This window comes from Mus musculus, chromosome 17 (assembly GCF_000001635.26).
Source record: "Mus musculus strain C57BL/6J chromosome 17, GRCm38.p6 C57BL/6J".
NCBI lineage: Eukaryota > Metazoa > Chordata > Mammalia > Rodentia > Muridae > Mus > Mus musculus.
Window position 1 is genome coordinate 86,653,447 of NC_000083.6, and position 14,289 is coordinate 86,667,735.

Consider the following 14,289-nt stretch of genomic DNA (forward strand, 5'->3'; position numbering starts at 1 on the left):
CCGTAACATTATCTTTGTTGCTACTTTGTAACTGTAATTTTGCTGCTGTTGTGAATTGTAATGTAATCCTAATATCTGTTCTCTGATGGTCATAGTTGACCCCTGTGAAAGGGTCATTCAATCTCATCCCCTAAAGGGATCACAAACCACAGGTTGAGGAGCACTGGTCTAGACAAAAGTATGAAAATATCCCAGAAAGTTCATGTGTTGAGTCAACATTAGGATAGTGGGCAAGCCACGGGGCCATAAAGTGAGATGCTGGTGAGGGCGGATGGGAGAAGGCATCACTGGGTCCTGTCCATAGCCCATCTTTACACAGAGAGAGGCCGTGTGAAGCAGATGTGGCAGGACTATCACGTCTGTTTCCTATGGGAAACAAAAGCACTGGGGACTTGGAGCAGATGGGTTTAAGTTTGACTCCTGGGCACAACAAGGACTGTCTTCATGAAGACTGATAGCTATGGCAGATGCTACCAAGGGGATATGAGATGGAAGCTATGCATCCCATTACACACACACACGCACACACACACATACACACACACGCACACATGCATTCACACACACACACACACACACACATGTGAATGCATATACACATACGTGCACACAAAGGCTCATATACACACAGACTCACACAATTAACACTCATACATGCACACATGCTCACGCACACACATACACATGTGCATGCACATACGCATATGCATATCACACACACAGGCTCATGCACACACAGGTTCACACACAAACACACACACAAATTCACACACACACATACACATACATGCACACACTTGCACACACGTGCACATGTGCGCACACTCAGCCTGTGGGAACCCCACTTCCCTGCTTTTCCATCATACTCACGCACCCTCTTCCTTCTCACATTGACTCTCATCTTGCTCTCCTCCTTTTCACATCTGGGTCCCGGGGCCATCCATTGTTACCCCATTGGAACAGCCCGTATCTGTTCCCAGTAGTTAGAGGCTTGAGAGTCTGGTCACCTCGACACCCAGTCTCTGAGTGGGAGGGGGCGGGGCTCAAGAGGGAAGTCAGGCCTCAACTCAGTGCCATCTCTTTTCTCTCCACAGAAAACCAAAAGAGATGTCAATAACTTTGACCAAGACTTTACGCGGGAAGAGCCAATACTTACACTTGTGGATGAAGCAATCATTAAGCAGATCAACCAGGAAGAATTCAAAGGCTTCTCCTACTTTGGTGAAGACCTGATGCCCTGAGAGGCTGCTTCGGATGGAGGGAGCTCATGCTGCAAGGACGGTGTTGAGATACTCCCAAGCTGCAGAGGCTCCGAAGGTCTCAACTCCTCCTCCTCCTCCCCCTCCCCAGAGCCCCAGTCCCATGTCCACTCTCTTATTTATTGCATTCCCCCACCCCAGGCCACGTCCCTCCCCACCCTCCCAGTGATCAGAAGGCACTCTTGGTCTAGACTCACCAAGATCACAGATTTGAATTGCATCAGCTACCTGTGGGTAGCTGTGCGCAGTGTTGGGTTTGATGTATCCATCCAACCGCAAGCCAGAAGCAGCTTCAGTTCTTTTACTACAAAGAAAAAAAAAAAAAAACAACTCGAAGACTCTGGCTCTGCCACTGGACGTGGACTCCTGATTTCTCCCTCCTCCCATTCCTCCTCGTCTCCAGCCTGCCATCCCTGCCCAGCTACCTAAGAGAAGAGAGCAGAGTTTCTTCCACGGGAGGGCGGGTGCCCCAAGGCTTGCCCTTGATGGAAGGAGCCTGAGTTGCTCAGGTGGTCCAGCTGTGGCCGTGTGCTCTGGAATCGCACATTCCTGCTTGCTTTGGTTTTAGCTTTTTTTGAGCATGCCAAAGTTGTATGCGTTTGTATCTCATGGAAGAAATCATTTTGATTTTGAACTCTAAACATTACAAAAAAAAAAAGCAGAAAGAAAGGAAGAGAGAAAGGAAGGAAGAAAGAAAGAAAGAAAGAAAGAAAGAAAGAAAGAAAGAAAGAAAGAAAGAAAGAAAGAAAGAAAGAAAACTATTACTACGTTCACTTTCTAATTGGCCAAAAGATAGACATCCCAACGTGAACACGGGTAGATATTAAAGGGCTAATACACGGTGAGAATCCAGTCATCCGACGTTTGTTATTGATGCTTTAGTGACACATGAGGTCTATGCAAAGAGAGCAAAGAAAACTCTGGCTTCTCATCATGAGAATTTTCCCTGAGCACAAAGACCACCAGAGCAACAGCCAAGATCCCAGGGTTCCAGAAAAACTTAATTCCCAAATTCTCTCTCCAGTCTTGGTCCCATGTTCCCAGCATAAACCCTTATTTTCTCTGTGCTTCTACAAGATGGCCGTACCACTCTGTTGTGGTTTGAAACGTTCGCTATGTAGGATAAACTCTGAAGTATCTGTTTTGGGAATGCAGGGAACGAAACACAGCCGGGGTCAGGCAGAAGGTCTCAGGAGACTAAGGAGCAACTGATCTGAGGGCCGTCGAGGTGCTGGGATGTAGCCAGAGTTTTGGTGACATGCGATGGTAACTCACGTGGACTGATATTACCTCCTGTAGCTATGCTGACAGTGTTACAGTTTTGATTCCTAAGGGTTCCCTGTGGCTTTGTGTATATGTTCCCTGAAGGTCATTTGATTACCTATTTTATTGAACTGACTTAGCAGGGAGTGGAATCCATTCCAACCATTGCACGTGGATTTCCCAACCACCCCTAAGTAGATATACCTGTGAGTGGCAAACTGACACTAACGAAGCTTTTTGCCTTTTGTACATTTGAGATTTTTTTTGTATATAGTGTTCGCTGCAAGGCCTGTGGAGTTAAATCATTGACTATAGAGGTATCAACTGCTGCATGTTCAGGCATATTATAGAACTTTAGTCTATGAAAGAATAACTATAATAATGTCCAGGTGCAATCTCCTTATCACCTATTGGTTCAAGTTGCTGAGAGAGAGGTATGTTTCTTTCCAGGGAGGGCTGGGGTCCTTCATATTGTTTATTTCCTTTTGGGTTAAAAGTGTAAGCACATAGTGAACTCTGTTAAAGTCACGCTCGGTTCTCCTGTGTAGTGTCATGCCCTGAGAGAGATGGCAGACGGGAAAGAATGTTCTCGATAGTGGTTTCCAAGCTTGGACAGTGACTATTTTGAGCCCATACTAAATGTGTCCCTATTTGCATCTGGCTGGTCACAGCCTTTGTCTCTAATGACGACCTTCAGTTTTCCTCTTTGTTTTGCTTTTTTTTTTTAAGAAAAACTCAGGTGTAACTGTGATCTGTTCTTATGATGATTGCAAATATTAAATGCTATGCTGTATCAATCTGTATGTTTGGCATACCAGGGAAGTGATGAAGAACATTAGATTAATTTAATTTATCTTCAGTAACTTGACATACTGGGGGAAGACTATCTTTTGGAGTGGAAAACAAGCACAGAAACATCTTCATGGTGGTATCATCTCAATGTTTAGAAAAAACATAATAATCCCATTATACTCAGATATAATCTCTCTTTCTCTCTCTCTCTCTTTCTCTTTCCCTCTCCCTCTCCCTCTTCCTCCCTCCCTCCCTCCCTTCCTTCTGCTTTCTTTACCATTGTGAACATTGGACAGCCAAGGCCAATATCAAGTGTTTTTCCCCCAGGGTTTGGTAGTGTTAATGTTACAGTGAAGGCTACACCCTTCCTCATGGCCAGTTGGCACTGTTGCTGGGAAGTCAAACAACACATTCCACCAGCAACTCTAAGAAGTCAGGCCCCTGATACCCTTTTGGTGCCCATAGCCCTGCTGGCTAGGAGGCTTCCAGCCAACGCTTTGAATCTAGTGGAGACCTACACACGAGTGTGTTCTTTGGATGTATACTGAGTCCTGTCAGCAAGAACTTAGCCACAGGGAATGTGGCTTGGTGGCAGAACTCTTGCCTGGCTGGTGTGAAGCCTTGTACATGGGTCCCAGCATCACAAAAACAGCAGTGGTGGGGATGGCCAAGCTGGCACCAGGGTATCTGGGGAATGGCCACACTGGCACCAGGGGATCTGCCAGGTCTATATTTTTCCAACTCTCACTTTCTTTATCTTAAAGGAAAAAAGTGGGGGGGAAAAAGCCAAAAAATACTACATGAAGGATAGTAATTCCTCCCTGCCTCTCATTATGGACTTCTTGAAGTAGAAACATTTTTTTTCCTCCAAAGGTGAAAACACCATTCATTCTTGCTTTAAAAATAAAAGAAGGCTTAAAAAAATTACCTCTTTTTAAATTATGTGCAAAGTAATTCTGGTTAATAGAAATGTATTCAATTTTAGGGGTTTTATTTTGTATTGTGAAGCTTTCTTTTCCTTTCCGGATGTGATTTTAATCCCTTGCCATCTATCAGTGTGATTTCATTGTAAACATTATTGTGCCAAATGTACTGTACTCAAAAGGATGTGAATGTGTATTGTTCCAGAACGTAATAAATATGATGATGTTAAATCTTACTTCTCTGTCCCAACAAGGATGCCTCCCCCCCCTCTCTCTCTCCTTCTGCTTTTTGTGCACTATAAATTCAAAACTTCCAGGATGGCGTTATTACGGTCTGTTGTCAAGAGTGCTTGTCCATCATGAATGACGTTCTAGATTCAGTCCCCAGCACCCACAAACCTCAGGGCAGTGACACATTCCTGTGGTCTCAGCACTTGGGTGGCAGAGGCAGTATGACCAGAGCTTCAAGGCCATCCACGGCTACATAATAAGTTCAGGGCCAGCCTCAGCTACAAAAGACGTCTCAAAAGCCAACCAAACAAACAAAAAAAAAAAACTTCCAAAACCTAACCCCAGCTTAGTGGGACACATTTGTAATCCAGCACTCAGGAGGCAGAGGCAGGGGGATCCTGAGCGCAAAGTCAGCCTGGGCTACAGACTGAACTAGAACGAGTACATACACCAAAGGGCTCGGTGGGTGTGGCCAGTGCCACACAAGCCTGACAGTCTGACTGCATGGAGAGAGACGACTCTACAGTTGCCTTCTGGACCTCAGACACATGCCTTGGCATGAATGCCCACCATACGTACACATCGGAGCATTGGTTATTTTATCAGGGGGATGGGCATGAATGGGCATGAATGTGAGCATACACATGTGTGTTTGGGGCAGAGGCCGTGAGTGCAAAGTTATTTCTGTCTTTATGTGGGCTTTGGGGTTAAGCTCTGCTCACCGGGCTTCTGTGGCCTGAGCCATCTCACCTGTCCTAAAATCCGACGTTTAAAACAGAACCCTTCAGGTCAAAAACCCACATGGTTTTCTGCTTTGGCCTTCCCCTTTGCAGGCGCATGAGGTTTGAGAAGCAATATTTGCCTACTCTCCTGACTCAGCCCTGCTTGCCGACCAACAGGGAAGGCCTGTTTATGTCAGATGTGGCTGCCTCGGGTCCTTGGGAGGGAAGGCATCTTTCCCATATTCAGGCTTTGGAATATTCTGGCAGTGAGCACCTGCATGCACTTTCTGGTGCTGAGGGTGTACTGGTAGGATGCTTTCCTAACTACTAGGAAGCCTTGGCATCAGTCAGCAGGAGCCCATAAAATGGGTGTGGTGGCACATACTTGAAATCTCAGCACTTTGGAGGGAGACTGAGAAGGACCAGAAGCTGAAGGTCACCCTTGGCTATGGAGCAGGGTAGAGGCCAACTTGGACTACATGAGTCTCTGTCTCAAAAACAAAAAAACAAAAACAAAACAAAAACTAAAGCAAAGCAAAGCAACAGACAAACAGCTCTCAGAGGCTAAACCTGACAAGCACAGGTCATGCAGACCTCTGGCTGCTGTAATCCCGGGAACCAAGTCATTACTTCTAAGCTTGGGGGTGGGGGGTGTCCCTCAGGCTCTCCTACTGGCAGATTGGCTGATGGGACTCTGACTTTGCTCCCATCTGTGTCTAAAGCCAGCAGGTGTTTCTGGCTTTGCTAGTGACTCTCACAGTTTCCGGTGCTTCCTCTCCTCAGGCCCTTCCCCATCATTTCACTTCTGTAGTCCTGCCCCTATATAGCCCTGGCTGTCCTGGAACTCACTCTGTAGACCAGGCTGGCCTTGAACTCAGAAATCTGCCAGCCTCTGCCTCCCAAGTGCTGGGATTAAAGGCGTGGGCCACCACTGCCCGGCAATGGTAGAAGTTCTTAGCTTTGGTTCTAGTGCTGGTGGTAGAATCTAAACCCTTCCCATGTTAGGCAAGTGCTCTCTCTGCCTTGACCTACTTCCCAGTCTAGAAGAACATCTGAAACTCTTGGGTTTACAGACACTCCAATTAATCCATACTTTTGCTCACTAGAAGCATAGATCGAAGTCTTCTTGTCTGTCAGCCTGGCCCCCTTTCAGGCCACAGAATACTTGGATATGTTTTGTTTTGTAGAGTTGGAGAAAGGGCCCAGGGCACTGAATGTTCTACAGAAAACCCCATAACCTTTCCAAAGACTCAGGGGACCTTAGTGTACAATCACAAAAGGCCTTCTCTCTCTTTAGTTCTCTCAGCAACACAATTTGCTTATCTGAGGGAGGGAGGGAGCATGGTCTCCAGAGCCACCTCGGGAGAAGGAACTGCACATCTCAATTTACTCAGTCACGTGTTTCGAGGTAAGTGGTCACCCGAGGAGACGAAAGCTTCCAGTCAATATATCTATCATGAAGCGAGAGACAGAGACAGAGAATGAGAGAAATTAGACTCTTACACCAGAGATTGTCTTCAGATTAGGAGGAGAAGGAGAGAGATCATGGGAAGATGGGAGTCCAGGTTTCAGGTAGATCAAGTGTAGTGGCCTAGGTCAATAATTTTAGTACTAGCAGATCTGAAGTAGGGGAATTACAAGAATTTGAGGCCAGCCTGAAGTGCAGATTAAGATTATCTCAACCAGATAGCAATGGCATGTGCCTTTAATCCCAGCACAAGGAAGGCGAAGGCAGGTGGATCTCTGAAATTCAAGGCCAGTGTGATCTACAGAGCAAGTTCTAGGATGCCCAGGGCTATACAGAGAAACCTTTTGGGGGGAGAGGGAAATTCTATCCCAACAAACAAACAAATGATAACATACCATACACCTAACAGGTCTACAGATGGGAAGGTTGAAAATAGAATAAGCCCTAGAGAGTTGCATAGAATTTGATACATACTAGAACACTGCTAATGGTTGGTAGAGACCATCTCCTGTCCCCAGCTAGACGCTTGCTCCAACTTCACCTAAGAATGGAGTAGGCAGGCAGCATAGGGAATAAACAAGACAAAACTTAAGAGTGACTCAGGGGTGATGACCTTAGACTGGGAAAAAACCATGTTAAATGGATGGGCGCATGGATTTAATGGAAGGAGGCTTGACGTCCTGGTGACAGCTAGATGCTCAGATGTACAAGTCTGGGAAGCAGATGCAGTCGGTCCATCGCAGAGAGGCTCTGTGGGTCTGAGAAGTGTGTGGCAGGGAACGGAAAACAGTGGATCTCGGTACTGGGAGGCTGGAAACTACTTCAGGAACTAGTTATCATTCTCTGGACAACTGTGGAGACTTGGAGGCCGAGACAGAGCTTCCTTTGCCTCCAGTCTACGTGAGCTTGAGGGAAATGGACCATAGGGTAAGACCTCAGACAAGGGAGAGGTTGGTCCCGCGGAGTCCATCGCCCCTAAGGTTTGAACGCAGCTTCTCTTCACCTTCCTTTGAATTCTACAGTTTCCCGTGAACTTAAGCTTGAATTTACTAACTTCCAACACCACCAATGGCTGGTATAAACATGGCTGCCTGTGTGCTGCTCACATTTGCCTCTGTGCTAGCAGCACAAAGCAGGGTTAGAAACTAACTTCATTGGGGGAAATGTTGGCTCCTGAGTTAACATAAAGGAGGCAGGAAGGATGGTACTGATGGTGTTGAAGGTAACTAGATTGACAAAGACACTCAAAACAAGATTCCATGTTAAAGAGTAGCCTGGTTGGTCCTGGTGGCACGGATACCACAGATGCTGGGGCGAGACGCTATCTCAAAATACAAAGCAAAGGGGGCTGTGGAGCTCTACCACAAGGCCCAACTCACTGCTTTAAAGGCATGAAGGTTTCTAAAGGACTTCTCTCTGCTTGTCCCTCCTGGCGATATGACTTCCCTGCCTGGAGTTGTAAGTACAGATCCTCAGACACACCCCCAGGAGAAGGGTTGTGTTTATTGTGCATTTCCTCTCAGATTCAGCCATAAACAAGACCCTAGGCTCAAGGCCTAGTAGAACAAGAGCAAAGCCCAGTAGATTTGAAAACTACAGTGCAGAAAAGCAGAGCTCCTTCGGCTCTCCAATAATGACCACGCTCATCAGCCATGAGCATGACCAAACCAAAACAGGAAAGGAGAGTGTTGAACAGTGACGCTCAGTGGTGGCTTCAGATGAGTGGGAATTTTCACTGTTCATTCTCTGAGTATAAAATGATCCAAGGAAGCCAGGAGTAGTGACACTTGACTTTGATCCCAGCACTTCGGAGGCAGGTGGATCTCTCTGAGTTTGAATCCAGCCTGGTCTACAGAGCAAGTTCCAGGACAGCCGAGGATACACAGTGAAATCTTGTCTCCAATGCCACCCCACAGAGACATTTATTTTGTGGAAGAGAACACATGCCAGATGTGTGGGTGGCACAAACATGGAGGTCAGAGGTCAGGAGGCAAGTATTTCCTTGGATCCACGTGGATCCAAGGAACTGAACTTGTGTTGTCAGGCTTGGCAACAACTACCTTTACCCACTGAGCCATATATCTGGCCCTCCATGCTGTCTTGACATGGAAGGACTAGCTGAGTCTCTCCTTTGTACCATATCAAGATCTCCCTGATAAAAACAAGCAAGCAATCCCAGGGTACACTTAGGGAGTCAGTACCAAACAAGCTTTGGCCTCAGCCATTTCACCTTGGGCAGAAGTGACAATGGCCTCTTTGAAAGAAGTACTACCTCAAGAAAAGCCTGCCACTTCAGGCTGTCTCTTCTCTGCAGATTGTCCCCTCTGCAGTGCCATTCCTTTTGCTCATTCTTCCTGCTGGAGTCCTTTATTTTGAAGGGTTTGGTTTGCTGTAGTCCATTAAGGTCTCACACGGAGGCCATTGATTGGATTTGAATTGATTTCTTATGCAGAGTGAGAGACTGGGGATCTATCTCCAGTTTCCCCCAACACCATCTGTAAAATGTTAATGACCTAAAGGGCTAGTAGGACCAATGGCTAGGGCCTCTGTTAGGATTTCTCCTTGATAAGCACCCCTGACCCTTGATCTGCATGCAGTGAAACACAGGGTCAGCTGGGCTGGCGTCACTAGGTCAGCTTATCTTTACTCTCCAATTGACTTCTCCCATCTCTGCCCCTCCATGCCTACCATCACTGCCAGAGACACCTGGATAACCCTCCATCCATCCCAAGGCCACACTAAAACAGGAAGAGAGCACATTAACCACAGGGGCTTTGGTCTTGCAGATTAATTAGTCCAGGAGAGAAGACAGTCTCAATGCTGAAGTCCTAAGGCAGACTAGCAAGGCAAAGAAATCCCTGCAGGCTATTAACAGGGGAAACGTGGAGAAAGGTGCACTGCCTTACCAAGGTGGACTTCTGGACAAGGCAGGAGGAAGAGCCTAGGAGCAGGGAAGGGCCTCACAAGTGGGTGTTTAGTATTCCACAGCCTTGGATCGTTGGGAGCTTGTGGGGACTGAGCTCCATGACGGCCCTCTGCTCCCTGCCTCAGCCCGAGTGTTGCTGGCAGTGAGTAAGCCGATCTCTGAGTGTGCTCAGCCCACCTCTGTGTATCTTGAGAGAGATCAGCCCATTCACTGCTCTCTCTAGTAGATGAGAGGGATATCCCTTCAGATGTGCCCAACCCCAGTTTAAGGCCTAGCTGGGGAGGAGTAAGTACACACTCCTTCCCTCCTTCCTTATGGGCCTCCTCAACTTACCCCGTCTAAGCCCATCGCCATTCCTAAGTCTCAGCCCCAAGACCTAGAAATACATTTTACCTGGAAACCTCAGGGGCCAAACCTATCAAGATCGCAGAATTTCCTTCCAGGCAACACACAACCAGCCGCCACACTCTCCTAAGAACCCGAGATGGCAACAAAAACTAAGACTCAAAACACCCACCCACCAAAGAGAAGATCAGATAGCAGCACCCAGAATCACAGTCTCCCCAGACCCAAAATGCCCAGAGCCAGTGTAAAAACACAATCAGCAACAGGCAGGACAATATGTCTCCACCAGAGCTCGGCAACCCTGTCACAGCAGGCCCTGAGCATTGCAACACAGCTGAAGCACAAGGCAAAGACCTTAAAATAGTCTTTAAGAATATGACAGAAGTTCTTAAAGAGGAAATGACTAAATCCCTTAAAGAAGTCTATGAGAATACAAATAAACAGTGGAAGGAAATGAATAAAACAGTTCAAGACCTGAAAGTAGAAATAGAATCGATAAAGAAAACCCAACGTGAGGGAAATGTGGAGATTAACAATTTAGGAACTCCTCAGAGGCAAGCCTCACCAACAGAATACAAAAAACGGGAGGGAGACTCTCAGGCCTTGAAGGCACCATAGAAGAAATGTCAAAGGTCATAAACTCAGAACATTAAGGAAATCTGGGAAAGCAATTCTATAAATAATGACAGAGGAAGAGAAGAAACCCAGTTCAAAGACCCAGAGTATATTTTCAACAAAGTCCTAGAAGAAAACATCCCTAATCTAAAGAAGGAGCTACCTATCAGGGTACAAGAGGTATACAGAATGCCAAACACATTGAACCAGGAAAAAAGTCCCCTTAGTACATAATAATCAAAAGACTTCATGTACAAAACAAAGAAAGAATATTGAAAGTTGCCAGGGAAAAAGAACAAATAACATCTAAAGCAAAACCTATGAGAATGACATCTAACTTCTCACAGGTCTGAGACTCTAAAGGTCAGAAGGCTTGAACAGATGTGATGCAGACTCTAAGACAACAGACACCAGCCCCGACTACTATACCCAGCAAAATTATCAATCACCATAGATGGAGAAAATGAGACATTTTATGATGAAACTAAATCAAAGCAACATCTGTCTACAATCCAAGCCCTTCACAGCCCTACAGAATGTCCTACAACAAAAATTCAACCCTAAAAAAAGTCACACCCAAGAAAAGACAGGGAATAAATGGTCACAGGGCAGCAAGTCAAAAGAAAGGAAGCTTGTGCACGCACACACACCCCCACACACACCCCCCACACACACACACCACATACACACACACACACACACACACACGCACCTCACACACATACCACATACACACACGTGCATGCACGCACGCGCGCGCGCACACACACACACGCACACACACATGCACACACGCACACACACACACACACCACCACCACAACAACAACAACAAAAGCAACAACAATAAAATAATAATATGACTCAATAAACAGTGCTTATTGATTTCTCTCAACATCAATCTCAATTCTCCAATAAAAAGACATAAATTAACAGAGTGGATGTGAAAACAGCATCTATCCTTCTGAGCACCTGAGAAATATACCTTAACACCAATGGACAGGCATCACCTTAGTGTAAAAGGAAGGAAAAAGATATTCCAATCAAATGGACCCAAGAAGCCAACTGATATGACCATTTTAATATCTGACAAAATAGGCTTTAAGTCAAAATTAATAAAGACAGAACATACTACTCATCAAAGGGAATATTCACCGATGACATCTCACCTGTGCACCAAACACAAGAACACCCAGTTTGTAAAAGAAACACTACAGCTTAAGTCACATATTGACTCTCACACATTGATACTCACCAATAGACAGGTTATCCAGCTAAAACCCGAATAGAGAATTGCTGGAGCTGATTATAAGCCAAATGGACCTAGCAGATATCTACAGAACATTTCCTCCCCCCAAACAAAATAATGTACCCTCTTCTCAAACCTCATGGAATTTTCTCCGAAATCAATCACATCTCAGGCACCACACAAATCTCAACAGATACAAGAAAACTGAAAACATAGCCTGCATCCTATCTGAACACCAGAGATTAATGACTGATATCAACAACAACAGAATGCTTACAAATTCACAGAAACAGAACAACTCAATACTGAATGAAAAATGGTTCAAGACAGAAATTAAGAAAGAAATCAAAGACTTTCTAGAATTTAATGAAAATGAATACACAGAATACCCAAACTTAAAGGACACAATGTAAGTGATTCTAAGATGCAAGTTCATAGCACTAAGTGCCTACACAGAATACATTGGAGAGAGCTCATGCTAGTAACTTAAGAGCCTGAAAGTTCCAGGGCAAAAAGCAGAAGTCACATCCAAAAGGAACCAACAGCAAGAAAGAATCAAACTCAGGGCTGAAATCAATAAAATAGAAACAAACCTAGTGCAAAGATTCAATGAAACAAAGAGTCTGTTTTTTGGGAAAATCAGTAAGATTGGCAAACCTTTATGCAAATTAAATTAACATCTGTTGAGACTTTTGTGGTCAGTTTTAGAGAATGTTCCATGAAGTGCAAGAATGTATGTGCTTTTGTACTTGGGAAGAAGGTCCTGTAAATACCTGTTAGGCCCATCAGTATACATTGTCAGTTACCTGCAGCCTTTCTCTGTTTGCTGTTTGTCTGGATGACCTGTTTATTGGCAAGAGTGGGGTACTGAAGTCTCCCACTGCCCGTGTGTAAATGAGGGTCAACGTGTGATTTAAGCAAGCTGATTTGCACAGGGTGGAGAAAGACTATCCAAAACTACAATACCGGAAATGAAAGGGGGTGCAGGACAGCAAACAGGAGATCCATACAGACATGCTTTGCAACCTGTGCCCCACTGCACTGGAAAATCTAAAAGAAGTAGACAAGTTTCTCAACACCTATAGCACTTACCAAAGTTAAATCATGGCCAGGTAAACGATATAAACAGACCTATATCTCCTAGTGAAATAGGAGATAACTAAAGGTCTCCCAACCAAACCAAAACCAAAATCACCAAACAAAACAACAAACATCTCAGGTGGTTTCTAGCAGCTTTCTAGTAGACTTTGCTTGTTTGCTTTGTTTGTTTGTTTGTTTGTTTGTTTGTTTGTTTGTTTGAGACAGGGTTTCTCTGAGTAGCCCTGGCTGTCCTGGAACTCACTCTGTAAACCAGGCTGGCTTCAAATTTGGAGATCAGCTTGTCTCTGCCTCCCAAGTGCCCAGGTTAAAGGTCAGATTGAATTACAGCCGGAAAATCTTAAACCACAAGCCATGAACAAGGAGACCAAGAATGTTTTCAGTATGAATGAAGTTTATATTCTTGTTGGTGAGATTCCCAGGAACTAGAAGTTCCCTGAGACTGGAGTAAGGTCATCTTCAACACAGTTTATCTGAAATATCTCTTACGTAAAGGGAATATTGTCTCTATATAAGCAACTTTTGCAGAAAACCCTGGCAATTGCACTGGACTTCTTGACTCTGCTGGCCAGGTTTTTAAGTAGACACCAGGTGAGAGGTGCTCCCCTTTCTACGTTCCTTTCCTTCTTAGACTTCATTGCCTCAATTCATCCGTTTACATATTCGTTCTCTTCCAGACTTTCATGGACATCCTTCTACTCTGTGCTGGCCATTCCTCTAGGCCCATCGTTCTCAACCTGTGGGTGGAGACCCCCTTTGGGAATTGAACCACCTTTTCATAAGGGTCACCAAAGACCATCTGAAAACAGATATATACATTATGGCTCATAACAGTAGCAAATTTACAGTTGTAAAATGGCAACAAAAATAATTTTATAGTTGGAACTAACTGCAGTAAGGTGTTGCAGCGCTAGGAGGATGGTGAACCACTGAGCTAGGTATTACCGACAAAGGAACCTCTGCCCTTACAGGCTTATGTGGGGATGGTGTGTAGGCAGACTAGATCAAGCAATAAATATCAGCATTAAGTAAAATTGTGTAAGTAAAAGTAATAAATGATGGAATATGTTAGAAAATCCAACCTGTCTGAATATTTAAGCAATGGTATCAATAGCCTGCTTAAACGTTTTTAGGTTATAAATCAAACTATTTGTTAAATGCAATGTGTCCTAGCTTTTTGCCTTGAAAAATACATGTTCCTAACAACCTGGAATACCGGGCTTGAATTTTGAATATGTATCTAGATTCCTACTAGTTCCCAGGGATGCTATTGATGGTGGCTGTAGGTCCCTCTTTCCCACAACCAGCTATGACTCACACACTAGGATACTACAGTTTCCAAGTCCAGGATCAAGGGCGTGAGTCTGGGGGTTGGGTCACATTGGGAAAGACAAAATC

At 45.0% G+C, this 14,289-nt stretch overlaps 1 protein-coding gene across 4 annotated transcripts in view; it reads left to right on the plus strand.

The window, feature by feature from the left end:
- Positions 1-4,473, plus strand: part of Prkce (protein kinase C, epsilon) — a 490,135-nt gene extending 485,662 nt beyond the window's left edge. For 3 of the 4 annotated variants that reach the window (NM_011104.3, XM_030249576.1, XM_006523833.2), the window contains one exon: positions 1,095-4,473. In NM_011104.3, the coding sequence (NP_035234.1) occupies positions 1,095-1,241 (147 nt within the window). In that variant the 3' untranslated portion in view covers positions 1,242-4,473. The remainder of the gene's footprint in view (positions 1-1,094) is intronic. The other variant, XM_017317328.2, reaches the window with a different exon arrangement.
- Positions 4,474-14,289: the final 9,816 nt, after the last annotated feature.